The sequence below is a fragment of the Melospiza melodia genome, chromosome 9 (assembly GCF_035770615.1).
Source record: "Melospiza melodia melodia isolate bMelMel2 chromosome 9, bMelMel2.pri, whole genome shotgun sequence".
Lineage (NCBI taxonomy): Eukaryota > Metazoa > Chordata > Aves > Passeriformes > Passerellidae > Melospiza > Melospiza melodia.
The window spans coordinates 5,622,712-5,649,223 of NC_086202.1; the positions used below are offsets into that span (position 1 = coordinate 5,622,712).

Here is a 26,512-nt window from a genome sequence, read left to right on the forward strand (position 1 = left end):
CCAACAGGGAACGTGGAAATTGTTTGTTGCTAATGTCATGCTGTGCTCTTTCCTCTGGTGCCTGGCTGGAGCTGGGGTTTCTTGTCCCTGTCAGGGGTTTACAGTGTCACAGCTCTTCAGGCCTTGCTACCACTGGGCATTTTCACCACCTGGGCATTGGTGGTTTTCTGATCTGACTTCCAACAGCCACCTCAGTTCTGTTTCTGTGCTGCTGGGGACCTCAATTCCAGCCTGAGATGGCAAATGGCTTTGGCAATCCGTGTGCCCCATGGTGCAGAGGCAGCAGCCAGGCCAGAAATGGTGCTGAAGGGGCTTGTAGACATGAGTCCCTTCATATTTTCTGCTCAGGTCTTTCTGCCCCAGCAGCAGCAATAACAGGAGATTGAATGGTCAGAGGAATGGGTTTAAAGCCATTCCTCTGCTGCTGGCCACAGCAGCGATGTTCAGCTTCCAAACAGCAACAGCCCTTTCTTCCCCACACTTTGCCTGTGATGCTGCCAAGCTGGTGACATCTGGGCTGACAGATCACAACTGCCTGATCCATAAATGTGAAAAGACTTGAGGAAACATCTGTATGCCCTGTCATTCCCTGAACAGAGAGATTCACATGATACTGTACCACATCCATCTGACTCACTGCAAAAGATCTGTCTCAGAGCACTTCTCTGGACTTTGCTTCCTCTGCTAGAAGGAAAGAGAGATGCTTTGCTTTCAAATAAGTGCATTAGATTTGAGTTCTCATGGTCCTGAGACTAGGAGTTTTGTTGTGAGGAGTTTTTTGGGGTTGTTTCTGGGTTGTTTTAGTTTTTTGGTTTTTTAAAATCTCAACAGTTTTATGCTCTAGCCTATTGAAGATGATTGCTTTGGAATTTCCAATCAGAATCAGGTTTATTCTATTCTGGTTGGGCAAAGAAATCAAAAATTGTTTTAGTCTTTTATTCTCATGTCAATAGGACTTTCCTGACAGATGTAAGGAAGAATCTGAAAGCAGAAAGATCATTTTTAGTACCCATGGCTCTGGAATACTTTTAGAAATGATACCTTGGACCTTTGAGGAACAGCTGAGGAGCAAGTGGTGGAAGGAAGGGACGGATTTGGACCTTCCTGGAGATGATACAGGAGAGCTCTGCAGTCTCTGCCCTCAGGTCAGCTCTGAAGGGATGAAAAGGGGGTTATTTCCCATCTCTGCAGCCTGGATTCTGGGCTCAGTGGGGAGACCAGGCTGATGTGTGAATTTGCCCTTGTCAGGCTGTAGGATGTTTGGAGTGTGCGGTCAGAGAAAAGGGGAGCTGAGGACAGAAAAAGCTGCCTGGGGATTCCTGGGTTCCTCCATGACAAACAAGGGAGTATTCAGTAACTTCAGATGCAAGAAGGAAGTTTCTGGAGCATGAATGCAGTTGGTTGTGGGTGGCTTGGCCACTGCTGGCTGGAAGACACAAAAGGGAACAGGCCACTGGGAATAGGCTGGGGCTGAAAGAACAGGGAGAGGAGAGGATTCTCCTGCAAAACCCTGCTGCGGGGGAGCTGCAGTCTCCTAAGAGTCCCAGGAGAGTCACAATGGAGAAAACTGCTAGAAATAAATGGAACTTGAAAAGCTGTAGATGGAGCCAGCTCTAGAGATGGCAACAGGTGAAACCAGCCATTCTTCCTGGCTTCTGTTGCAGATATCAAGACATAGCATGGACTAGAATATTTTCCAGAAGGGAGAATCCTTCCTTTCACCAAGGAATTATTAGTCTTTCACCATTTCCTGCCCCAGAACCTTTCTGCAATAATGAATCCATTCAAGAGCCTGAAAGATGCATCCCATTTGGGAATGTGACATGGAAAAGAAAATGGAGATAACAACAGTATGTTATAAGTCATCTCTACACTTTTGTTTAATTCAGCTTCAAAGGGTTTGTTTAATATGAATAGGGAGCAGAACAAAAGCAACTCCATCAGGCTGATGACAAGCCCTCCTGGGACAGCAGTGCAAGGGACTCCATCAAATGTAATTTAAATGAAATTCTACAGTAGATCCTGCAGATAATTCACAGTTTCAAATCGGGAGATGGCCTGGGCCACCCAACCACGCATGAAGCTAATGCCAAAGAGCAGAGCTGTGAGCTCTGGTAAAAAAGGCTCCAGCTGACACTGGACATTTAGGGTTTAGTCTGCAGAGTTCATGGGCAGACCATGACTAGAACAGGACTTTCAAAGAGAGTCTTGAGTAGCAGCAGTAAAGTTCTGTCAAGATCTTGATACAAAGAGCTCTCTGATACTTTCATGTCACTCACTTGATCCCCACTGGGGATTCAAACTCTGCAATGTCTGAGACTTTTTTCCATGACTTTGTTTTGCTTCCTTTACAAAAAGAAACAACTGTTGTGAGGACTGCTAAAAAAAGCCAAAAGTCCCCAAAGCACTGTTTTATCTTCATGTGATCAGTCAGTTCATCTCCAGACCATACCATGTAATAAATAATTCCAAGTTCTAAGATGATAGTCCTAAAATTATAGGAGCAAGGAAAACAAAAAATTGCCACTCATGAAAGGAGACAAGGGGAAGGCTAAAACCACTTCCACTGACTCAGCTGATCAAGCAGTTTGAGGAATCACCTAGGTAAAGTTCAGCCCTGACACTGAAGTAAACATTTTATTTTAAGCAATTTTTAGAGAACAGAAAAGCAATACTTTGGTCAATTACTAAATGAGAGCAGAGAGATGAAAGAGAAGTTATTCTTGGGCGCTGCTAAACTTTAAGGTGTCATAATGCTGATTTCCATGGGATGAAAGCAGAAAGGAGGGATGGCAGCAGGCAGGAGTAGCTGTATGCTCACAGAGCTCCTGATGGTAAGTGAGGAACAGGAAAAAATTGCTTTTGAGGAAAACAGAACCTGTTATATTTTAGTTGGTTGGGGTGACACTTTGAAAAGGGAATGGAGATCAGAAACATGGAACAGCTGAGGCTGGAAGCCACATCTGGACATGGTCTAGTCCAACCCCTCTAGTGCCTGTCCTAGTTCAAAGCAGAGGTTCCTAGAGCAGGTTGTTCCAGACCTTGCCTGGTTGGGCTTTGGATATTTCCAAGTGTGGAGACTGCACAGCCTCTCTGGGCAACCTGTTCCACTATTTGGTTACCCTCAGGATGGAAAAATGTGTCCTAATGTTCAGAGGGAACAGAACAGCTCCTGTGCCCCAAAGTTCCCTTGCTTCCTGTCCTGTTGCAGGACACCCAACCAAGAGTTTGGCCCTGTCTCCTTTACACCATCCCACCAGAGACCCCTTGTGCAGGGTAAAATGGGAGCTGCAGGGATAAAAGGCACCAGGGAAGGCAATTCTGTGGGAAATGCAGACAAGCAGGGCCCTGACAGAGTGACAGAGCAGCGCAGCAATGAGGGCCCATCCAACACTGCTGACTTGAATGCACTTCAAGTCACATCTCGGGATGCATGACTGCACTTGTCAGGGAAAACAGGCATGTACATCATGGAGTACGAGGCATAACCACAACAAACACGGAGCATTTCCTAGAAAGACTGGATTTTTTCACAGAAAAAACACACCAGGAGCAGCTATGTTATATGGGAACTATGGGTTGGGGAGCTTCCCAGAAAGCCAGCTGCCCCCTGTTCCTAATTATTTGTTATTCATCTCTGTTTCAGTCCAAAATGAGGTCTGATTTATGGGAAATTACTTACAAAATGAAACATGGAAATATGGGATGGATGATGATTAATGGGAGCTATGATATGTGCCTGCAAAAATGCAAAAGGGCACAAACATCCAGGAGGGGCAGGCTGACGTGGGGTGACACCAGAGGGTTTTCCTATGAGTAAATGAACAAAGACAATGTATTTCCTGGTGGTGATGCTATTAGCTCATGGAGAAAGCTCTGAAGAGAAGGCTGGGCAACATGGTGGGAAACATTTCCTCACTCCTGCCCTGAAGAGTCCACCATGGGAAAGCCTTTTGTTCTGGATCTTCAAGAAGGCTCAAGTTTCATTTATGTCTTGCAACTTTTTGCCTTATTTTGCAGACATGATGGGTACTTTATGACTCTTTTGTTTCCTTGTTAAGACGCTGATGGAAAGCAACAAAGTTCTGGCCTTCATTATAAAAAGCAAAAAGAAATGGAGAAAATATGAATTTGAATAATGGATTTAAAAATAAAAAACATCACTTGATAAAATAAATTACTTTTGGATGGGAAACCACAAAGGCCATCACACTCAGTACCAGGACTCAGACTCTTCCTGCCTCAAGATGCTAATGCTCAGAAAAGAAAAGCTTATCTTTGGATCTATTAATAGTTTGCACAAACCACCTCAATAAAGATGTCACATGATTGGACAGGGAAGCTGCAGTGATCAAGTTTTCAGGAGTAATTTATATATAGTCCAAGCTTCCCTGAGGCAAGACGAAGAGCTAGATGATCTCCTGAGGTCCCGACTCCCTGAAACCAGAGTCTCCATGGCTGGAAGATGAAAATGACCACCACAGTGTCATGCCTGTCTGCTGCCCTGGGAGTGTGGGAGGTCATCCACAGCACTATCCCATCAATGCTACATTTAATTCTTCCCAGCTTAAAGTTCTCATGGTTATGTTCAGAGTGTATGTTCATTCTGTTATGCAAGGGAAATAAAGAGTAACAAGAAGGGTTCTACAGGTATGCCAGCCAGAAAAGGGAGGTTGAACTATGTGATCTTTAAAGGTCCCTTTCAACCCAAGCTATCCTGATTCTATGCCTCAAGCAGCAAGGTAAATTTTTTGCCTCACATTTCCATTTCAGATTAACAGCAGGACACACACAGAAATTCCCTGCCACTCCAGCAGACTCTGCTGCTCACCTGGTGAGAGCTGAGATGCTGCCTGGGAAGAGAGGGCAGCCAGTTGGGGCACATGGGATGCTCTGTGAGAACCCATGGGATGCCTTGTGAGAGCCCATGGGATGGTCTGTGGGAGCCCATGGGATGGTCAGTGAGAGCCCATGGGATGGTGTGTGAGAGCCCATGGGATGGTGTGTGAGAGCCCATGGGATGGTCAGTGAGAGGCCATGGGATGGTCAGTGAGAGGCCATGGGATGGTCAGTGAGAGCCCATGGGATGGTGTGTGAGAGCCCATGGGATGCCCTGTGAGAGCCCATGGGATGGTGTGTGAGAGCCCATGGGATGGTGTGTGAGAGCCCATGGGATGGTCAGTGAGAGGCCATGGGATGGTGTGTGAGAGCCCATGGGATGGTCAGTGAGAGCCCATGGGATGCCCTGTGAGAGGCCATGGGATGCTCTGTGAGAGCCCATGGGATGGTCAGTGAGAGCCCATGGGATGCTCTGTGAGAGCCCATGGGATGGTGTGTGAGAGCCCATGGGATGCTCTGTGAGAGCCCATGGGATGGTCAGTGAGAGCCCATGGGATGCTCTGTGAGAGCCCATGGGATGGTGTGTGAGAGCCCATGGGATGCTCTGTGAGAGCCCATGGGATGGTGTGTGAGAGCCCATGGGATGCCCTGTGAGAGCCCATGGGATGGTGTGTGAGAGCCCATGGGATGGTCTGTGGGAGCCCATGGGATGGTGTGTGAGAGCCCATGGGATGGTGTGTGAGAGCCCATGGGATGGTGTGTGAGAGCCCATGGGATGGTCAGTGAGAGGCCATGGGATGGTCAGTGAGAGGCCATGGGATGGTCAGTGAGAGGCCATGGGATGGTGTGTGAGAGCCCATGGGATGGTCAGTGAGAGCCCATGGGATGGTGTGTGAGAGCCCATGGGATGGTCTGTGAGAGGCCATGGGATGGTCAGTGAGAGCCCATGGGATGGTGTGTGAGAGCCCATGGGATGGTGTGTGAGAGCCCATGGGATGGTCAGTGAGAGCCCATGGGATGGTCTGTGGGAGCCCATGGGATGCCCTGTGAGAGCCCATGGGATGGTCAGTGAGAGCCCATGGGATGGTCAGTGAGAGCCCATGGGATGGTCAGTGAGAGGCCATGGGATGGTCAGTGAGAGGCCATGGGATGGTCAGTGAGAGGCCATGGGATGGTCAGTGAGAGCCCATGGGATGCTCTGTGAGAGCCCATGGGATGGTCAGTGAGAGCCCATGGGATGGTGTGTGAGAGCCCATGGGATGGTGTGTGAGAGCCCATGGGATGGTCTGTGAGAGGCCATGGGATGGTCAGTGAGAGCCCATGGGATGGTCAGTGAGAGCCCATGGGATGGTCAGTGAGAGCCCATGGGATGGTCAGTGAGAGCCCATGGGATGGTCAGTGAGAGGCCATGGGATGGTCAGTGAGAGGCCATGGGATGGTGTGTGAGAGCCCATGGGATGGTGTGTGAGAGCCCATGGGATGGTCAGTGAGAGCCCATGGGATGTTCTGTGGGAGCCCATGGGATGCCCTGTGAGAGCCCATGGGATGCCCTGTGAGAGCCCATGGGATGGTCAGTGAGAGCCCATGGGATGGTCAGTGAGAGCCCATGGGATGGTCAGTGAGAGGCCATGGGATGGTCAGTGAGAGGCCATGGGATGGTCAGTGAGAGGCCATGGGATGGTCAGTGAGAGCCCATGGGATGGTCAGTGAGAGGCCATGGGATGGTCTGTGGGAGCCCATGGGATGGTCAGTGAGAGGCCATGGGATGGTCAGTGAGAGCCCATGGGATGCCCTGTGAGAGCCCATGGGATGGTCTGTGAGAGCCCATGGGATGGTCTGTGAGAGCCCATGGGATGGTCTGTGGGAGCCCATGGGATGGTCAGTGAGAGCCCATGGGATGCCCTGTGAGAGCCCATGGGATGGTCTGTGGGAGCCCATGGGATGGTCAGTGAGAGCCCATGGGATGGTCTGTGGGAGCCCATGGGATGGTCAGTGAGAGCCCCTGGCTGCCCCAGGTGCTCCATGCCAGCTTCACTGGGGCTCTGCATCACCAGTTAAGGGCAGTGAAGGGCCCAGAGCATCTCTCAAGAGTGATGTCAGTTAAACACCACCCCGAGGATTCAGGAATGACTCGGTGCACTGTGAGTTAATGACTTCCAGGCATGACTCTTGGCAGTGCTACCATTATTATTCTGCAAGGAGACTTCAGTGTCTCTTCTTGCAGCCAGCCAGCCAGAGTGTTGTGGATCTGCTCTTTGCCTGCCTGTTGCACAAGGCATTGGTGAAACCCTCCCTACCTATTTGTTGACCTTTCCTCCCCTTCGTTCTCCCTCCACCAGCAAACACAGATAGATCATTGTCTCCAAAGGAGACTTCACTCCTTAGCAAACAACACCCAGAAAAAGGCCACATCCTTTTCCAAATTACAATTCAGCCTTCTAAAGATGGATGTCAACAAGACATTGATGAATTCAGACGCAGCTTTGAAATTTCTCAGAGGGATTGAGGATTTCCATTGTCAGACATGGCTATTGTGCTAGGAAAATGACTCCCAGCTGAAGGAGTGAGAAAACATTTTGAAGAACAGCTCAACAGTATTAAGAAAAGCTGGATACCCTGACACCCCCGGGGAAAAGCTGCTAACAAAGTTAGTGAGATGGGCTGGAACAACATTTGAGTGTCACAATAATTTCATTGCATAATCTTTGTCCTGCTTACCCCCAGCTCTCACCAAAGACAATGGAAGCGTGGGGTTTGCAGTTCCTTGCAGGAGACAATCAGGTTCTTGCATCATCGAGTCCTTTTTCTTTTTTTCTACAAGTTTATAAAAGACAGAGATGCATTCTTGACTGCAAACTAACATTCAAAGTCTCATGAGAATAGACACCGCTCCTTCGGCCATAAAACTCTGGAGAGGGCTCGGGATCACCGAGATGAATCTCACGGAGAAACAAGCCCAAATAAACAGAGTCTGAATGAATAGAGAGTGCAGTCATCCCATCCACAGATGAGCTTGGTTAGTCCCTGTTTCTGCAGCCCCTCCATGGCCCCCTGTTACTGCTCAGACAGTGTCAGACATAGCTGGTTAGTGAAGCTGCCCCACTGAGCCTTCCAGCCCCTTACCATTTTACAGATGGACTTGGCCTCCTCAGAGAACTTATGGGAGTACACCTCCTCTGTCTCCAGCACTCTTCTGTCCACTTCTTCCCTCTTCACCTTCTCTTTCCTCCCACGGAACGGCGATTGCCCAGCAATCATTTCATAAATGAGGCAGCCTAACCCCCAGTAGTCAGGGCTGAGTGTGTATCTCTGGTTGTTCAGCACCTCTGGAGCTGTGGAGGAGAGTGAGATGCCTTGTGGAAATGCTTGGTGTTTACACAGGCACAGCATTTAAATGCCTCAAAGTTTCATTTTGGTGACTGAATACACATGCACAGAGAATGATGGGTAAAATACAGAAATACCTTCTGAAATGCAGCATGCTGCATGCCATGGTGTTCTCTCTACATGCTACATGCCTTGTGCATGCTGTCTTCTGACTTCTCTACCAACTCAGTCCAATTAAAATAAAAAATCATGAAAGAAGTTGGGTCTAAATATTAAGCAGAGACCTAATTTTAAGAGTTCCTCCAGATTTCTCCACTTAGGGAAGAAAGGAAATGCAAACACACATCCTGTAAACAGCTGTGACATTTCTTCAAAAGCAAGTTCTGTCTCTTTGGTCAATTCATAGCTTCTCTTTTTCCCCTTTAAAGAAACTCCAATCCATTAATTTTGTGTTGCAACCACAGACAATGCTTTTGGGCAGAGAGTCACTGTCTTGCAGGCACCCTCACCTCCATGCAGGGGTACAAACACACATCCCCACGTGCTCACAAGCACAGAGCCTTGGTGTGCACGCAAACTTACACTGGGATAACAAAATTTAGACATGACAACTGATTTGCTTGCTTTCATTAAAGTCTCCATATGGTGTAACAGTGGCTCACATCAGCTAGTTTCTATTCAGTCAAATAAGCATAAGCAATTTTTACTCCAAGAAAATATGCCCACCCAGAGAATGCATGAAAATAATTACACTGAGTTTAGAAAACAGATCTAGTTAAATAAGGGAGTGTAGTTTTTTTTTTTTTTTTTTTACCAATGTAGAAATCTCTACTTGTCTTTTGTGCAGATCCTCCTTTGCACATAGAGGAAAGCTCAAGCTGACCCTGGTCAAGATGACCATAGGTCTGACTTACCCCTTTTATCATAACCATGCAAATACATTCTAACTCCTATACAAAGCAACAACTAGAAAGAAACCTTTATTTTGGCACATAACCCTCCTAAGATAAATCTACAATAAAATCACTAGAATCCCAGTTGCTGTCTCCCCTTTCAATTTTCTTTGCTGATTTAAGGTTATAGACCAGCCTCACTGAGAGCTGTAGAGGTCCAGCCTTTCACCCTCTTCTGATTTTCACTATCAGGATTTCTGTAGGAGTTGCTGCATGAAACTGGACCCAGCTGAATGTGAATACTTTTTATTCTTTTTCTTAAGCTTTCTCGGCAGAAATATCTCTAAAACTCAAGTAACCTTGGTAAATTTTTAAAAAGATGAGCTGTGGAAGACTTACCCATATACCCTACTGTTCCTACTCTTCCACGGATTGATTCACCCTCGGGGATTTTGACAGCTAGACCCAAATCAGATATTCTAATATGGCCTGGAAGGAAAAAAGAAACAAAACAACACAAAGCAGATATAATAACCTGACCCAAATTAGTCCAAAACACACAACTGTGGTCATTGCTAAACGACTCCTGCAATTTACTGCTCAGACATTTTAGGAAAAGAGTGTTCTGAATCACTGAATTGGAGCAGTTCCATTGATTGGGAAAAGAGGAATTATTAAGGGCACTACAACACAGTGAAATAAATGCTAACAGTAAGGCTGTGGACTGCAGTGAATTGCATCAGGTATTTTAAAACCAATGAAAAAAGGCAGAGAGAAGCATGCTGTGGGGAAGTATCTTGAACTGATCACAGAGGATGGACGGGCTGACACAATTCTGTAACTCTGTGATGGCTGAGGAGGCCACATCTGGCCTGCAAGTCAGCAGGAGATTCGATTATCGCTGCCTCCAGCAATGAATGGGTACCTGGGTTTGCATGAAACCAGACTTGGCTCAGCAGAGGGGGAAAGTACTTTCAAAAATGGAGAGGGAAGCACAGATTTAGAAATTGGAGCTCCCTTTGTGTTGCACCAGCCTTGCAACAAGGATGGAAAAGCAGCGAGGGAAGGCAGAGAGCCCCAGCAAGGCCGAGCTCTGGAGAACAGCCCCTGCTGAGGGCACGGCTGCCTCCCTCCATCTGCGCAGAGCTCCAGCAGCTCAGCCACCCCTAGACAGGAATATCAGTGTATGCTGAGCCTCTTAATCACTTCAGAGCATTATTTGTCTTTGTGCAATATATATCCTGAAACTAACTTAATCTACTTTACTGCGAAAGCATCTCTGTAAAGCTCCGAGACTTACCATAATCATCCAGCAGGATATTTTCTGGCTTCAGATCTCTGGAAATGAAAGATAGCAGTTATGGGCGTGAAGCTGGTTTTGATAACATAACCATACAACTGTGTGGGGGCATTTATTACTTGTAATAAACTAATTGAGTGTCAATTCAAACAGCAAGGAACTCCTGAAACCAATACAACCTTTTACAACTCACTTCACAGATAGACTGAGACCATATGTCTTTTCCTAAACTGGAGTTGTAATTTTTCACCAAACCAAGCTTTTAGTTCCTAATCTACCCTATAATGGACTCATCCATCTAGTCCTGTAAGCCCTGTAAACGAACCCCTATAGCCCTGTGTGCTGTAAAATCTCTCTAACATTTTCTGTTATAAAATCTTATGTTAAAAAAATAGATTTTAAAATCCCTTATTTACATGGGAAAATGGAAATAGCAATCTGCTGGGCTCTAATTTTCTATGTCTGGCATCTGAGCCAGACTGAATGTGTGAATGTGTGTCCATGCACGTGCACACATGTGCAATAATTTTGTTGAGTTTGGAAAACGCGGGGCAGAGGGGGGAATGCTGTGCCCAGATTAAGATTATTCTTACAAGCATTAGTGAAACTCTAGTGCAAGGTGGTCAATCTGATGTCAAAGATGTGCCTTTTACTGTTCCTGAGGGAAAAAAAAAAAAATCTGGGCATGGTACAAACTTCTGAAGTAAATAATCTCACTTTTCATATATTTAGCAGAGCCTGGGCAGTCTGAAAAGTTTGAGGTGGGAGCCAGGCAGGCTCCTTCTCATCCTGCTCGTGCAGAGGGCACTGAAGCCAGCCCAAGAGATGGGAGCAGAGGTGTCAGAGGGGGACATGGACATGCTGGGCTGGGAGTGTCCCAGCAGTGCCCAGGACTGGGCTGTGCTGGCCTCAGCCTGAATGAGGCACCAGCAGCTGGGTGAGGCAGGAAAAACAGCATTGCTTCAATTCACCACACCATGCCCTGGCTTTTATCTAAAGACAGTGCTCAGCCTGGTGCAAATCCAAGCCCTGCTTGGCCTCTTCTTTTTTGTCAGTGTGTCAGTGTAAGGCTGCCTTGCATCTCTGAACCAGCTTGGTTCTGGTAACTTCCCAGAAAAGAGTAATTTCTGTGCAAAGAGCAAAGAGAAATCCTCACACCAGGGCACAGGGCAGAGCACAGAGCCCACCCCACCTCTCCAGCTGCACCACTCCAGTATCATGAATTTTCCTGTGCAGAAGACGGGTACTTTATAGTTTTGACAATGCCTAAGTTGGAATTTTGAAACTTGCCGTGTTTTTATTTATGATTTCAAGCAAGAACACAGAGCGCTGTGAGTAATCTCCTCTCCTTGCTTGCTTCAGACCTTCCTGACCTCCCAGATAAACCTCACCCAGTGCTCAGTGGTACCAAGCCTGCTTTTCAAACAAACAATGCTGAAATATGTGAAGGGCATATTTCTGAATATTGAGGAGAAGCTGTGATTTTGTTTAACATACCACTGTGGCTTTCCCTGCCACTCAGCAGAAGGTTTCCAATGCTGGAGCAGCACAGTCAAGGGCATTGTCTATTTATTTTTGAAAATAGGTTTTAAATCCTGTAAGAATCATTCCCTTGAAGAACTCAGCCTTCATCAGTTATTTAATCTTCTGCTCAGCAGTTATTAGTGCCACATAAAACTGCAACTGGGGGCAGTGATAAGAATCTTATGTGCAACTTGGGAAATTGTTGTCTTTGAATGAGAAAATGGGAGACTCCAGAAGGACTCTGAGAACATCAGTTCAGTTCTTAGGGTCCTCTGTGATTCAGGGCAAGTAGAGGAAGCTTTCCTCCCTTCCCAGGCATCAGCTGTCATTCCTGTTTTCAGGATTCTGGTTCCTCAGGATCGAGGCTGGCTTCCTTTGCAGGGCCAGCACTTCCAAGGGTTCATGACTGAAAAAAGTCCAGGAGGAATAAAACTCCCTGGTGGACACACTGACACATAAAGCTACTTCCCAAAGGCTCAGCTTCCCATTTGTAAATTAGCCTTGCCCAAACACACTGAAACATAAACTGCTGGCACTGTGCCCACGCTCAAAAGGCAATTGTCTGGCTGTGCAGGACAGCCTAAACAACTCAATTAATCACTTTGGACAAGGCTTTACCATGTACTTGTGCAATGCCTGGGACAATGTGAGCTCGGAGCTTCCAGGCATCGCTACGGTATAAATGAAAAAAAATTACATACATAAAAAATATTTCTAGAAACAAAAAAAAGTTATATACATATACATATATATAAAAATTATAAAATAAAAATCTAAATACATAATCTAAATTATGAACTTTAAATGAATAAAAATGAATTACATATATATACACATAAATAATTTTAGTAGAACCAGCAGCTTTTTACATTTGCTTTCCACGAACAACCAACCCATTGACCTTTACTAACATGCTGCAGTTGAGAGATGTAGCACAAGTGCCATGTTTGACAAGGGAATTCTGAATGAGATGAATCTGACTCTGAGCCTGGTTGTTCTCCCAGGTCACGTCTGCAGCGTGCGTCAGCAGCGGCCCAGGAGATGGGGATGCATTTTCCAAAGCTGTGATTTACTCAGGAGCATTTTGTTTAAAGAAAATGAAATTAAGTCTGAAGAAGAAGTGTTTTGTGATGAATTATTCGCCTTGAGAAGGCAGTGGCATTTAGCTGCTATTTTTTATTGACCTATATAGCACTTCTCACGGGTCCCACAACACGCTGCGCTGTTACAAATGAGGGGTCTCTGCAGATGCTCCTGACATACTGCTAGAAAATGTCACCTACAAGGATGTAGTATCATTCATCACCAAAATGAATGTGCCATCTGAGGTGTAAAGTAGCAGCTCTTTTAAGAGAAGCATGAAAACTCCTGCTTAAGGAAGTAGGTGCCATTTCTCTCAGAGCCATGCACTATTTTATGTGGCCAGATCTGATTTGTTCTATTAGAAAATGGAATTAGTATGGCATTTTACCAGCCATGTTATGAATGAACCAGTCATTTTTTTACTAAAATATGATTGTGAAACACTACACTACCTCCTAAAATGTTTGAATGTGTGGTAGGAGGTTTTCTAAGGGAAAAGGAAGCCAGACGCTTCACTTATGATTTGATTTTTCAATTGACGTTAGACATTTAGTACCATTTTGTTCCCTGGGGAAAGAAAAAACTTCCTTCTTGGGTGAGCACCAACTAAATCAGCATGTTATCTGTCTGCCCTCTGTGTGCCAGCTAGCAAGATGCAAGGCAACCAAGTGTCAGTTTCTTAGAGGTTTCCAAGGAACAACAATATTGCATTTTCCATGCATACAAGTGCATGTATCATATGTATTACACCCAGGCATATAAAATGATTTAAAGTGTGGCTTGGCTTTTAAAAATAGCATCTTATTGTCTATTAATCATTGTCCTTGGAAGTTCTTTCATCAATTTACAGACTCTCTTCTGCTGTGAATGCCAGCAATGATGATTTCACAAGCGGGGATGATGAAGACAAACAAGAACCGTTGTTTACAACTACAGTGGCTGTTGATTAAAAAAAATAAATCCTCGTGGAGTCACAAGAACTCTGTCTGCAATCTGCTTGCTTTTCCAGCCTGCCCTGGAAAAGTGCTTGTGTAGAGCTGGGAGCCAAAGTGGAAGCTGAGAACTTGGGATGTGCCCTCCTGGAAGCGGCAGCGCCGGGCAGCGCTGTGCCCGCTGGCTGCACCCAGGGAGGGTGGGATGCTGCCAGCAGGATGCCTCTGTGGTGTGCCTGGGAATGGGCCCTCTTCCATGGCTGGCACGCCAGGATCACCAGGATCCCATCCAGCTAATCACACGCACACCAGGGGAGATCCATGCCCTCTGTCTCAGACACCCTCTTGCGTGCCATCTGCAATAGAAGTTCTCCCACACCTGATGTGCTGCAGCCCCTCCTGCAAAATAATCTAACTCATTAAAATAGAGGCTTGGATGGAATGATCTCCATTTCACCCCAACTAAGAACTCAATTCCTTAATGAAATCCCTCTAAAGGAACTTCCATCATTTTCTTCTGTAGCCCAGTGCACACTGAGGTAGGGTTTGGGGAGCTTTGTGCTAGTTCTGGATGATTTAGACAGGATGTATTTAGGGAAGCAACTGCTTCCTTCCATGATTATTGTATCATGCTGTATTTATACAGGGCTCTGCAAAATTTCAGCCAAAGCACTCGGGCATCTCAGCTGTGCAGCACCACAATAAGAAGGGAGGAAGCAGACAATTCTTTCCTACCCAGAAAAGACATCCTGAGACTCTAGAGAGTGCTTACCTGTACACAGTGTTTTCTCTGTGAAGGTCTTCCAAGCCACAAAGAATCTCTGCTGCATAAAACAAAGCTCTTTCCTCCTCAAAGCCTGGGTTTCCCATGTTGTAGATATGAAACTTCAGGTCACCTCCATTCATTATGGTCAGAACTAAACACAGTGCGTCCTTTGTTTCATAGGCATAGGCTAAATTGACCTAGAAAAACATTTGCAGCACAGTTGTGACAGTTCAGATGGCTGCTAAGAAGGAAGTGCTAGCTCTTCATTAAAGATTTTCATTAAAGATTTTCCCCAGAAAATGAAAAAAAAAATACATTGATTGACTTTGGTATGGGCTTTCTTACAGTGGTAAGCACGTATTTTAAAAGTTCGGAAAAATCAGATGTTAGGATTCTACAGATTTATTTGTGGACCAGAAACCCTCAAGGCTCAGATGGCTTCAGAGGCTGGGCAAGCATACTAATTCCAGGCATATTTTCCCATGTATGAGAAATCTTAGTAATCAAGGGAATCTACACCTCCTGCTGCACTGTTTTGCATCTCAGTGAGTTCTCTGGAAGGCCCAGATGTCCCAGTCCTGGGGTGATCAAATGGACCATCACAGAGATGTGAAGTCCAGCATCATCCCTGGGGGCTCTGGTGGGCGCACAAGGAAAAATCAGACCAGCCAAAATCGACCCATCACTTTTAAATACGTGCCATCCTCTGTCAGAGGCAACTAAACACTAAGCAAACACCTTGCATCTGTTGTATACACAGTGTTCCCTGAAATAAGCATAAAGAACACGACAGGTGCTGAGATAACACCTTTTTTCTTTTTCTAAATCTAAGGGAAGCTTTAAAGGAGGGACAAGAGCTGGTGTGACTCAGGAGAGCCCTGCATCAGGCCAAGCAGCTCCACCTCACTGCTCAGATGCTTCTGCAAGCCAGTCTCATCTGATCTGTTTGGGCTGAATCTCCTTCAGTCTCCTCCAAGCACCTCTCTCCCAGAGCCTGGGAATTCAGGTGATCACACTGGGTAAGAGCAGCTCATCCTGATGCAAGCCAAGGCTGTGAAACAGATCCTGCTCCCATGGCAGGCACAGGCCCCTTGTCTGCTGCACTTCTCATGCACCAGAGACTGAAATGAGACTCTGCAAAGGTACCCAGAGCAGGACTAGGGTGCAAGCAAAGGGATTCAGCTCCTGGCACCTCTCCAGGAGCAGGAGATGGAGGAGGCACTGGGTTCAACCAGAGCAGGTGAGCAGGGAACCACGGAGCTCAAACAATACTCACTACAAACTGACTATTGACTTTCTCTAAAATCTGCTTCTCGTTGAGCGCCATGGATTCGCCTTTCCTCTTCTTGATCCTCTTCTTCTCCAACCTCTTGCAGGCGTACATCTTCCCCGTGGCTCGCACTTGGCAGGCGCAGACCTGCGAACAAACGGAGCACAGCAATCGTGGGTGATGCAAAGCAAACCCAGCTGTGTCTGGGCTGCTCTTCCCTCCTCACATCTCCTCTGGATCAGTCCTTTTAAGGCCAGAGATGGAGGCGCAGTGAGCCAGGCCTAGGCGGGGGCAGCTGGGGGATAAACTACTGTTTCCAAACCTGCTGTGGAATATTGGTTTAATTACTTCACTTTCCTCTGCCTGCTTCCTCTCCCACCTCCTTTTGTCTGTGCAGAGTTTAATCTCTCAAGTCTGCACCTCCCCTGCCTCTGCTGCCACCTCCACACACCAGGAAAATACAAACAAGGGTGTGACCCCAATTCCGCCGTGAACGCAACAGCTGAACACAAAATAACTCTCCAAAGTGTCCCTTTGAGATTATGGTGTCACGAGGGGTTAAGTAGAACTGTCAGCAATTAATGTAAATCAGCCTCTGTCACATCAGGCTCCTGTACCTGCACTGTCTGAAAAGTAAGAAACTAAAAGTAAGAAACACTCTTAACAGAAAATTTCAGAATTACTCACCTCCCCAAAGCCGCCTTTCCCCAGCACCCTGTACTGCCTAAACGTGTTTTTTGTTACTGGTTGCCTGGAAGAAAAGGAAATAAATAAATAAACCCCCTCACCACACTATGTTTAATGCACTCTCTGTGATTTATTTATTTCAGAGCATACTTTTGAAAAGCAAAATAGATAAATATTATATAATCCCATTATTTCAAGGTAATCGTATTATATAATATAATATATAATTACATAATTACATTACTTCAATACTATGTATGGCTTGAACTTTTCAATTCCAACATATTAAGCTGTAATAAAATACAACACATTAGTGAGTCATCAGTATAATTTCTGCTAGCATCTTAGGACCAAGGAGGGTTCTGAATCTCCATTATACAACTTTGGCCTTTGTTAAGCAAAGAGGAAGCCTGAGATCTTCCATTGAGATATTAATTCCCATGACACATAGGGTGGGCTAACACATTGCTTTGCTTGGCCAGCAAGATGTGAAAAAGAGATCCAAAATTCAAACCACCAGAAAACACTTCTGTTGTGTTAAACAAAACATGAAGCTCATATGAATGAAAGGCAGAAACAATTCTGGGAGCAGGAGGATTTGTGTGACATTTGCAGGCTGGGAGAGCAGGAAGACGAGATCCAAGCCAGTGCATTCCCTCTGGGCTACCTGCTTCCTGGGGGAGCATCAAGGGCAAGAAGGGATCAAGAGCAAAATTAAGGTTAAATAAATCTGTCTTTGAGGGCAGAGTGCTCCCTAACACTTGACACGATCCCTACACAACCTCCCAGGCTTCCCACAAAATCTGCTCCACCAGAACTGCTCCAACCCTACACCAAACCTTTACTTTGCTACTGTAGAAGTTTTACAACACGACAGAAGAAGAATTCCAGGTTCAGGGAGATCCCGTTTTGTTTCCAGCACCAAGGTTTTACAGGGATCCCAGCAGTGGATTTGAACATTCCTGCTCCCCTCTGGCAGGCAGCCAGCCGGCAGAGGGAGCACAGGGACGTGGCTGTTCCCACCACAGGGATGATGAGGTCGATGACAATGAAGAATAAATGCTGAACTGAATCCTTTCATTAATGCCCTTTATTGTTTTCCAAACTAGGGGGAGAATAGTATGCAGACACTAAAAAACTAGAAGAGGAAAAGATGTTTTTTTCAGTATTCCATGAGGCTGCTGCAAATGCTTTTGGGGTTAAAAGCATCAATTAGTATTGATAGCTACATGTTCAGCAATGTCCCTGGAATAAATGGACCCTGTGACTGCTCCTTTGGAGCTCTTGATCACTCCATGCTACTAACATCTCTTTGCTAATCCCAAAAACAATTCTCCCAGCTTCTTAAGCCAGGCATATCCAACAGCTTGTCACACTTGTTGGGGGAATGGAAAAAAAAAATCCTCAAAGCATTGCAGAAAATTCCTTATCCCTAATGTGAAAACAGATAGGAAATAGCCTGGCTAGAGATGAATCACCCGATGTTTTTTTAATTGAAATGGAAGAGTAAATGCTGGGCTCAGAGAAGATGGCATGTGGAGCATGTCTTGGCATGAAATGGCTCTTCCCTGTGCCCACCCCTCCAGAGCAGCAGCTCTGCAGCTTTCCAGGGAGAGGAACTGGCACAGCTCCTGTGATCTGGAGGCATCCTGCTGCCACACAGTGCTCACGGATCCGGCCCTGGCTCAGCCGCCGTAATTAATGCCATTTGTGCAAAATGGGGCTTCTCCCTGCCCAAGGTCACTGTCACCCAGCAGTGACCGTCTGTGCAGCACCCCCTGACAGGGGAAAGGCACTCTCCTTGCAAATTAATACCCACCAAGGCTGCCTGGTTATTAAATGTGCTCAGGAATGTCCAGCCAATAAATACGGCGAGAGGACCTGTACGCCGCATTTTCCCTCTCTTTGGAGTGATTTAATAACAGTGACAACTGGTCCAGACAAAATGTCACCACATTCAGAGGGGAAGCTAAACAGAAAGACAGCTGAAGTTGCTGAACGTACATCAATCATACCTAATATGTTTAATGTACCTAAGCCCATTAAATGGTCCAACACTTGAGCTGTAGAAGCAAACATTATCTCAAGTGTCAGATTTTGAGCATATTCGACAGACTTTGCATGGAAAGTAAAAACAAGCATTTTAATTTATTTTTATTCAAAAAAGTGTTGTGACACTTACCTTTCCAACCACTTCCACTGGAGGAACCTGTCGAAGTACATGCTGTTTAGGTACTCTTGGAATGGTTCCCCACTGAGGTGGTCAAGGACAGATCTATCTCAGATGAAAAGGATATATAAGCATTTTATAATCCTGAACTTTGAGCAAAAGAGAAATGAAACAAGAGGAGAAAAGTCCAGAGTTCTTTTACAGTAGGATCATGTTACTTCTACTTTATTTTGCACTTTATTTTGTACTTTATTTTGCTCACTGTTTCAACATAGAAACAAAGTGATGTGCTCGATGTATTTCATAACAGGAGGCCTCACACAAGCTGAATACTGGTGATGCTTGCTGAAAATTATCAGGGCAACTCCCACTGACTTTAAAGGACTTTTACAAAGGTTGTTAGCCACCACAGAGTGAATGTCTTTGCTTCTGTTAGTAAACTGAAACAACATCCTCAGGAACTGAGCTCCTAAACTTTGAGGGATGTTTACATCTGGATAGAAAACTTCTGGCTGAAGCCCATTTCTATCAAAGAGAGACCATCTGAGGCATCATTTTGAGCAAAAAGTTCAGTTTCAATTCCTGCTATATAGAAGAAGAGTACATGTGACTAAAGTCAAAGGGGATTTCCTAACAGCTATGTGCTCTGTAGAGTAAAACAGAGGAAAGAAAAGTCTGAACAGGGATGTGGATTTGCTTCTGGATCAAGAAAAGAATTTTGGGGCTCAGGCAGTGGATAGAAACTTTTGCTTAATGGAAGGAATAAAGGAATAAAAAGGTCAGTCTGCAAATGTGAGAAGAAAGTCTGTGGCTTGAGGCAGGCAGCAAAGAGCCAGAGAGCATCAGGCATCCCATCAGAAAGGCCAAGGGCTTGGAACTAAGAAAACATGGGCTGAGCTGGGAGTTGTCTAAAATGAAGGGGGTCAGGTTGTTTAACAATGTTAAACATGCTGGTGCTGGTTCTTGCTTTGCTTCCTGGGGCTCCTGCAGCCACCTCTGCTGGCAGCACTGGCAGGACACAAGTTGGGTTTGGGTGAAAAGCGCCCAAAGAAATGAGCATTTCTGTCTGGGTGTACACAGACACACTTGTGTCTGTGTCTAAAGGCATAGGGACACATTTCCAGATCTTGCTGGAAGGAGGAAATCCTCTCTGAATGACTGCTCTAGTCTGGGGATGGATAGTCCATGACTTACCCTGAGGCAGTTCTCAGAGCAAACAAGTCATCATGAGTAATGTGTCTCCTCAGTTCAGTTCCTCCCTGTTCATGAGCTAGTATTTTTGGGATTTCTTAACTGTTACAATGTTATTATTTTTTGTAATTCTTGCACCATCAATTTGGTGAAGGTAGGTAATTGCGCATGTTCAGAATGCACAAGTCAAATTGTTGCTGTCTTCATTAGCTTTGACTGGATACAGATCATAAGAGTTTCCCTTAATGGATTTAAGACTACAAAATGAAATTAAAAGTAAGTCTTAATTTACTTTAACAAATGTCCAAATTCACATCAGATTTCTAGGTGATGTTGGAGGAGGGCAGGAGCAGCCAGTCAAAATATTAAAGCTAAAAGCAGAAGCTACATACATGCACTTTTCTTGCAGACTGATTTTTATCTATGAAGAAGTGAATGGAACTTATCCCATCCCTGCTCCTCCAGGACAGCAGGCTTTATATTTGTATGTATGCCTCCCTTTCCTGGTCTGACTGTGAACCCTTCCAAAATTAACATCATTCAGCACCAGTAAATACCAACAGCAATTTTTTAAAACTTCCTTTTGACCTCATTTTAGTCCGTGTGAGATGGTCAGCATATTTATTAACAAGGTCCCAAACCTGGCTCATTTCTCAGTTTCAGGATGGGATGAAGGAAGGAGCCTGCATTAAGTGGTGCCCAATGCTCGCCCTTTCCATTCAGTTAATTAAAAGCTGCACGTATTTTAAAAGAACAATAGCTGCCTTTCAGCAGTTGTTTGCTTTTTAGTTCTCCTCTTTGGCAACAACAAAGTGCATTTTAGAGGGAACTGTCAGCTTTCAAACCCATTTGGGAGCTGGAAACAGGCACCAGGGGGGTTTGTGTGCAGCACAGCTCTGCCTTTGTCACTGGGACTGGCACCCACAACTGGTGCGAGGCACAGAGCATCTCTACAGGACACCATGCAGGGAAACTGCCGGTGCTACAAGGGAAGGCCAGAAATAACCCACAGCTCCTACCAGCTCAAAGAATAACTGGAACCAGAAAAGGTCAATGAAATGAGTCAAAACAATGAATGACAGCGGAGCAAATTTTACAAATCCCCATTACATCACCCAGGGAAAACAAACCGTGCTCAGCCAGGAACCGCATGGGCCCGCGTGCCACGAGCCCTCCTTTTCATATTTTTATTGGTTTATGATCTACTGGTGTGGATGCACTCAGGGCAGGGTTTGCAAAGGCAGATTGCATACATGGAGCTTTAGCACATAATGGCACAAATGGCTGCAGAAACTGATAAGCCTTTTCCCAGACAAAGGGGGAAATACACGTTGGTTTGAACGCCACGGGCAGACAGAAAGAATTAAAAAAGCCCCGTTCTCCTGGTGAAGATTTTCTGGAAAAGCCATGCAGAGCAAGTTTGCACATTCCTCTGTCTAAATGGACTGTATAGCCACTTAATTTTTATTCACTTTGAAACAGAGATGTTTTCTTTGGATACATTATCATTGTAGCTCTTTTCACACAGCATGAAATCCACGGCTGGCTTACTTGGCTGGAACACTCTGTCAAATACCTGAAACAGTAAGTGCCTGTGTGCATGCTATATAATGGCATGGAAATGTTTATAACATTTTGTTCAGATGAAATGACTTCACCGCTTGTCAGCTCTGCCTCAAGGAGTGTGAGCAGAGATGTGAGCCTCAGGTTCAGGCTGGAATGTCACATTCCCTACCTGCCACATTCATTCCCCACGAGCTGCTGGCTGCAGCCCTGGCATCTTGGGGTGTGTGTGATATACTTACTTTGTACAGGGAGAGAACAGCTCCTTGCAGGGGCTGTTTTCCAGTTTCTCCTCTGTCTGCTGGATAAGTTCTTGACTGACTTCAGGAACATAGGCTGGAGACTGGGGAGAGAAGAGAGGGGCACATTAAATCCCCGGCGAGGTGCAGGTTCTGCTCTCCCGGCGTGTGAGAGGCACATTCATTATTTATGCCCCCGAGCTGCTTCCATTCAATTCCAGCGGTTGTGTAAAAGCAAAGGAGCTTTACGTCAAAGAGCAGTAAAATAGGATACCGTGGCAACTCGCTCCACATTCCACTCTATCCTCACATTGCTTTTCTGCCTTCTCCGGTGCTTTCACCTCCTTGCCCAGCCTCATGAATATGCAGGACCCGCTCCTTGCCAATTCTTTGAACTGCTCCCTTGCATCCCATGAAAAATGTGCTGGCCTGAGCTGTGTACAGCCCATTCTATTAACAAAAGAGAATTTGCCCAGTATTTTCACTTCATGGGTGATTCATTGTGCTGTCCAAAAAATCCATCTTTTTTTTTTTCCTTTTTTTACCAGCAAAGCAAAACAAGAGCAGAGTATTGGTACTTATTGATATAGATTGACATCTATCTATATATTAAAAAGATGTTCACAAAAGTATCTGGACACTTTAGTTCATCCTTAGACAAAAATAATTCAGCAACTTTAAAATAATAATTTCAGAAAGGAACTTTGCCAACCAACCACATATAGTCTATTAACCTTCTCCTCCCTTTGGAGAGAATGTATATTCAACCCTGCAAACCTTACCAAAGAGAGGTCTCTTGCAATATGCCTTGATGGTTAACCAGTTTAGGACTTTTGGGACTAATTATCTAAAAGGACAGATTTTTAGGCAGTCCACATCCTTACACATTGACTGTATACTGTAATTATATTACAAAGTATATTTGGTATAAATATACAAGGTATATTTATATAAATATACAAGGTATATTTGGGTGTGTGTGTGTGTGTGTGCACCTACTCATAGGCATTTCTCCCATCTACATGAAAGTCCCTTTATGTAACCAATTGGATTTGGGTATTTTCAATAAACTCAGCCATAGAGGGTAAAATCCTCTTTCCTTGCAGAAGCCTTAATGCTCAGTAAGGTCCCCATCCATGCCCACAGCCACCAGATGTGCTGAGTGGGTGGGGCACAGAGCATCATCCCTCATTCCTGGCCAGATGTTCTCATTAACTCACCCCCCAGTCAGAGATATCTTGGCAAGCCCTGAAATGCATTGCAGGCAGAGTTCAAAAACATTGGGAATGAGGACAGAGGAAGGGGCAGAGGTGGAGCCACAGAAAATCTCCAGCATGTTGAGAGCTGAATTAAGTCTTTTATCTTTCCCTTCCCACTGCTGAAATGTGAATATGATCCCAGCTGTGACATGAAAAAGTAAGTTTGTTCCACTTGAATGTTTTTAAATGGGAACGTGGTTTACAGAACTGTCTGTGCACTCTGTGCAATGCACTCTCACTGCCCAGCCTTGACAGACAATCTGCAGAACGTGCTGGGGACACCTCTGACCTCACTGAAATGTTTCCTCATTCCCTCAATATATTCCTCCATTTCCTCAGCAAAAGATATCTAGGGAACACTCACTTTTAATCACAGAGTAGATTACTAATAATTAAGAAGTCTCATGGTTTTTTGAGAGGTAGATCAGCCCCTCATGTCAACATCTAAAAGTTAGAGACTGAGACAAAGCTAGATTTGTCAGCTTGATTGACCACTGAGGTAACTACACGTGCTCACAACAAAATCTAAGTCCCAGTTTTGGTTCAACAGTGCGAGTAGAGGCAAGAGGGAAGCAGTGAAACAAAAAACCCTCCTGTTTTCCAGTCCTACAGCACTGAAACTACTGGGGGAAAGACAGGGAAACAGATTAAACCAAAATCTTTTAAAGCAATATTCAGATATGAACAAAAGTCTAATGATTAGCAGTATTTCAGCTGATTGTGGCCAGAAACCAGATGAATGAATACCTTTAATTTACAATTTATGCACTCAGTGGATACACCTTTGCACATGCATCCTCACTGGTAGCCCAAGGTTGGTAGGTGTCTGTGTGAATCCAGTGGTCCAAACCCTGTTTCAAGATGATCATCCCTCTGATTTACAGGGAACAGAAACACCCCTGAACTCCACAGTTTTGGGGCTGCTGTGGACCAGGAGTGGTTTTGATGTGAATGGAGCAGCGCTTCAGTAAAATCTGTACCAGGGCCTCTAACTGAAGTTACTACTGACTACATCTTGAACTTGTTCTGACTTCAGAGGTCAGAACAGGAATCCAAAAGCTAAGTACTAAACTGCATAATTAGTCATTTAGACCAAGTGACCTGATTCTTACTCATGCCAGGCAACTTCATCTCCCATTGGGAGTTCATTTCCCAGTGGAAGGTAAACTGCCTTGAGGTTAGTGTTGAAGATCATGCCCATGACACATTACTAGAGTACTAATCCCATCAAACTTTGTCTGAGATCAAAGTACACTTAAAAATAAATTATAAGCATCAGCTAACTCTTATTCATAAAGAGGAAATTAAATTCTTGTAGTGAAAGGGGGAAAGAATGAGCAAAAGAAATAGTAAGTAAGACAATGTGGGAAGCATTTACAAATGACACAAACTGTGATTCCTCTCTCCAAGTTTGTGGGAGATACAGTCACCACTTGGTTTTTCAAAACCGCTCATTGCTAATCTCTGAGTCTTTACTCCCTCTGCACAAACTTGAGCAAGGTAAAAATATCAAGGTGGGCAAAGACACAAACTCACTGAAATCCTGTGCATGGACTAAAGCCTTCGAGTGCAGTGCAAACACCTCCCTAGACCACTCCATTTTGTATAACAAGGAAGAGAGGTTGTGTTGGTTTGTTTTTTGCTTTTTTTTTTTTTTTTCCAAAGACTGATCATTTCCAAAGCTTCTGTAGACCCACCAAAACATTTTGTGCTGTTCTACAGCCCTCCACAGAGTTCAGGGCACCACATGCCTGGGAAGAACATGCCCAACCCTTCCCAACTGTGCCCGCAGCTCCAGGGAGCCTTTGTAGGACCCTTGCTGAGACTCTCCTTGAGACTTGCCAGTCCCCACTGCTCCCATTAAACAGCCATGGCTGCCACTTTCCCTGTGTGAATGCTGTGCATACCCACAGCATTCAGAAGTTCAAACAAAGCCAGAAATAATTACAGCCCAAAACCCAACCCACCAACCTACTTCTGCTCCCCTGGAGAACCATTAGGTAGCACAGGTTGTGCGTGCAAGGAAGCCTTTGGATCCCAAGAGTGAAAGCTTCCAAAGGTAACACTTGGGCCTTTTACAGATGAAAAAGTTGCTCCTTCCCTGGAGAGGTGCAGAAGATTTCTGCAGCCACAATGAAATGGTTATTAACACCATTCTCCTGCTGCATTATGGGCAAGGGCTGTAAAAGCAAATTTGGCTTTTACAAGGGAACAGAGACACCTTTTCCAACATATTAAATGTCCTGTGGCAGCTAGGAGAGCCATACACCGTGATTAAGACCATTACATCTGAGCTTGTGACAAAGAATATTCTGCTAACTCTTGAGAAACACCTGCAGAAACCAGTTACACCTTCTTGCATTCAAAACAAAACAGTGGGGAGTTACAAGCATAGTTCCACATTTCCCCTAATGGCTATTCTGTTTCCTGAAGGCAAAGAAGGAGATTCTTGATCTCACTTACAATAATGTAATCAGAAATTATGCCAGTCAAACCAACTGATTAACGCTAGGGTAAAGCTGATGGAACTGAAACCAGATTCATGGCAGCACAAAATGTGCTGAAGTTGATTCTACAACAAAAATGTCTCTCATCACATTATCCTTATTGATCAGACCTTTTAATAATAGTCCAAAAGTCTACAATACTTTTACCAGGTTTTAACCAAAATCTCCTACCTCCTGTACCTTCTCTTTAATGGCCAGAAACTGAAAACCGCTCTACAAATATTTTGCTGGCATAGCAATAGCTCTGTTTTATGATACTCTCCCATTTAATTTTTAAGAAAAGAAAAGAATGCAACTAGGAATCGTGTTAGTGGTTATTTGAGAAACAAGAAATGGATATTCAGTTACTTCTGAGTGCCATTAGCCCACCCTGAGAAAAGTCTCCTCTTCTAAACTTTATTTTTTTCTGTCTTTATAAAAGAGTTCCTTTCAGATGCTCTTCCCTTTCCATTAATGGCATGAGAACAGCTGATAGATCTCACACTTGCTCAGGGTTAGTTGTGTTCATGCCCACAAAAAGACTGGAAGCCAGCAGGGCCCTGTCCAGCAGCAGAGTCTGGTGCTGCCCATGGCCTGGCACTCCACTGGAGTACTGAAGAGTAGCAAAGTCTGATTCAGATCAGATAAAAGCTTCCAGGCTCTGTGGCTCCCCATCATCTGTTATTGTGAATGTCATGTTGCATCGCTACTCTTTAAAACGTGGCCTCTTCTTTTCTGACAGCTCTGTAAGTTTTGCTACAGGCTATTTCACCCAGATCTCCAAGACCCAGTCTTTGCTGAGTTCACTGAACAGCACAGCCATCAAAAAACCTTCTCCTGAAGTCATCACTATGTGTTTGCCATGCCACTCACAGCACCTCTCAGTGCTTCCCCTGCGACTGTGTGGGGGAGATGCGACCTTGTGTGGATCTATCAGTAAATCAAACTCTTTATCAAACAAGCTGAAGTGCTGGCAGTACCAA

The 26,512-nt window shown here is 45.0% G+C and overlaps 1 protein-coding gene across 2 annotated transcripts in view; it reads right to left on the reverse strand.

The window, feature by feature from the left end:
- Nucleotides 1-26,512, reverse strand: part of GRK5 (G protein-coupled receptor kinase 5) — a 156,199-nt gene that overhangs the window by 13,455 nt on the left and 116,232 nt on the right. The window contains exons 5-12 of one of the 2 annotated variants that reach the window (XM_063163111.1): nucleotides 21,788-21,888; nucleotides 18,804-18,896; nucleotides 16,622-16,685; nucleotides 15,941-16,081; nucleotides 14,671-14,861; nucleotides 10,360-10,397; nucleotides 9,459-9,548; nucleotides 7,963-8,171 (exon numbers count right to left, since the gene is read on the reverse strand). In XM_063163111.1, coding sequence (XP_063019181.1) covers nucleotides 7,963-8,171; nucleotides 9,459-9,548; nucleotides 10,360-10,397; nucleotides 14,671-14,861; nucleotides 15,941-16,081; nucleotides 16,622-16,685; nucleotides 18,804-18,896; nucleotides 21,788-21,888 — 927 coding nt within the window. Of the gene's footprint in view, nucleotides 1-7,962; nucleotides 8,172-9,458; nucleotides 9,549-10,359; nucleotides 10,398-14,670; nucleotides 14,862-15,940; nucleotides 16,082-16,621; nucleotides 16,686-18,803; nucleotides 18,901-21,787; nucleotides 21,889-26,512 lie in introns of both variants that reach the window. The other variant, XM_063163112.1, reaches the window with a different exon arrangement.